This window comes from Beta vulgaris, chromosome 3 (genome assembly GCF_026745355.1).
Source record: "Beta vulgaris subsp. vulgaris cultivar EL10 chromosome 3, EL10.2, whole genome shotgun sequence".
Classification (NCBI taxonomy): domain Eukaryota; kingdom Viridiplantae; phylum Streptophyta; class Magnoliopsida; order Caryophyllales; family Amaranthaceae; genus Beta; species Beta vulgaris.
In genome coordinates this window covers 37,937,738-37,940,033 of record NC_079204.1, presented here as the reverse complement: position 1 = coordinate 37,940,033, position 2,296 = coordinate 37,937,738, and the positions used below count along the sequence as shown (strand labels likewise).

The following is a 2,296-nucleotide window of genomic DNA, read 5'->3' as shown; positions in this document are numbered from 1 at the left end:
TTTGTTCTTTGGTTGTTATTTTTGTAAGTGCATCTTGAAAGAAATGACGAAGTGGTTAGGGTGGAGACAGAACCTGTTTTTTTTTTTTTTTTTTTTTTTGCTAAAGTTAAGAATATATAAATCACCAAGAAACAATTACAACGTATACTCCTTCCAAGTATGAACAGCCCAACTAGGTTAGCCCCCTCAAAACCTGGAAGAGTTCACAAACAAATTTAGCTATACATTCATCAACGTTTGATCTATCCAACTTTGATCTCTAGCACTAATTTTCTGAGGAAGCACTAGTCTAATTCTTTGCTGTACTAGCTGCTTCAGTTTCTTGAATAAGATTTCTGGTTTCCATACAACATGATTCCAGATGGCTTCATTTCTAGCCCACCACAGCTGGTATACTAGCCCACTATAAACAGCAGCCAGAACTCTCTTTTGCAGCCCTGATCTCTTGCTCTTCATAATATAATGCAGCTGTCGTGCAAAGATGTTATGATGATTTTTCATTCCAAGCCAGCCCCTAATCAGACTAAGACATTGAGCTGAGTATGGACTTTGGAAGAAGAGGTGATTATGGGTTTCATTACCATGCTCACACAACTGACAGTAGCTTGAATCCTGAACTCCAATCTTCACCAGAATGTCTAAAGTTCTTAGCCTTTGTTTCATCACCAGCCAACCTATCATCCTGTGCTTTGGGATAACTAATCTATTCCATATTAGTTTATCCCAGTGTACAGCAGGGTGTTCCCCAATCAGCTTTTTGTAGACTTTCTGCACACAAAACTTAGTCATACTCTTCCATTCAGTCTCACTATATAACAGTTTCACTTTGCTTTTAACTTTACAAATTTGTTTCCAATACCAGCAGCTATCAATTGGAGGATCATAATCCCACCAGCTATTTTCTTTTACATATACCTCATGCACCCATTTCACCCACAGGTTATCCTGTTTTGTAGAAATAGCCCAAACATATTTGGCTAGTGTAGCCACATTCCAAAGTTGGATTTTTCTAAAACCCACACCCCTTGCTTGCTTAGGTAAACATACATGCTCCCAAGCTACATTACCTGATTTATTACTGCTCCATTCTCCAGTCCAAAGGAAGGCTCTACAAATTTTCTCAATTTCTTTTAAAACAGCTTTGGGAATGATAAACATTTGAGCCCAATATTGATGGATGCTGAGTAGAACTGAGTTCACTAGAGTTACTCTAGCCATGTATGATAGATTCCTACTACTCCAAACTTTTATCCTTGCACACATCTTCTCAATAATCCCATTACATTCAGCCACCCTGATTTTTCTTGCACACATAGGCACACCAAGGTACTTGAATGGAAGCTTGCTGTAAGTGAACTTTGTAACAACTTTGATTCTCTGAATACACTCCTGATTAACCCCTGCTGTATAAAAGTCTGACTTTTGTTCACTAATTTGTAAACCAGAAGTAGCAGAGAACAGTTTGAAGGCCTTTAGCATAGTATAAACAGAGGGGAAATTCCCTTCACATCATAATATTATATCATCAACAAACACCATATGATTCAATTTACTCTTTTTACATCTTGGATGATAATTGAAATGTGGATGACTCTCCAAAGTCCTCATAAGCCTTGACAAATATTCCATACAGATGACAAATAATAGAGGTGATATAGGGTCTCCCTGCCTTAATCCCCTTTTTGAGCTAAAATAACCATGCATAGAGCCATTTATCATTAAAGTAAACTTTGGAGTTTTCACACATAGCATAATAAGACTCACAAACTTATCAGGGAAGTTGAGAGCCTTTAGCATTTCTTCCAGAAACTCCCATTCAATTGTATCATAAGCTCTTTTTAGGTCTAGCTTCATGATACAACTTGGCTTGCTATTTTTCCTCCCATAATGTCTCACCAAATCCTGACAGACCATTATGTTGTGTGCTATAAATCTTTCTTTTACAAAAACTCCTTGATTCTCAGCTATTATCTCAGGCAAAATCAAGCTCAATCTATTACATATCATTTTAGTTATGCATTTATATAGAGTGTTACAGCATGCTATTGGCCTAAACTCACTTACAGAACTTGGGCATCTAACTTTAGGAACTAGAGTTAGAATTGTAGCATTCAGTTCAGAAAGGAGCTTACCAGAGTGTAGCATGTCTAACACTGCTTGAATGATCTCCTCACCTATTACATCCCATACATTTCTGAAAAAATGAGTTCCATATCCATTTGGACCAGGACTCTTATCACCTGGGATAGAAAACAATGCTTCTTTCACCTCCTGAACAGTATAAGGCTTAGATAGC

At 37.4% G+C, this 2,296-nt stretch overlaps 1 protein-coding gene across 1 annotated transcript; it reads right to left on the bottom strand.

Annotated features, from left to right (window-relative positions):
• Nucleotides 1–219: 219 nt before the first annotated feature.
• On the bottom strand, nucleotides 220–1,479 carry LOC104884380 (uncharacterized). The gene has a single exon (XM_010669024.2). The coding sequence runs from the start codon at nucleotides 1,477–1,479 to the stop codon at nucleotides 220–222; it is 1,260 nt and encodes a 419-aa protein (XP_010667326.2).
• Between the last annotated feature and the right edge of the window lie 817 nt (nucleotides 1,480–2,296).

Bases quoted from the DNA above. Each gene is read 5' to 3' on its own strand.
- LOC104884380 (XM_010669024.2), bottom strand. From the start codon at position 1,479: ATGCTAAAGGCCTTCAAACTGTTCTCTGCTACTTCTGGTTTACAAATT.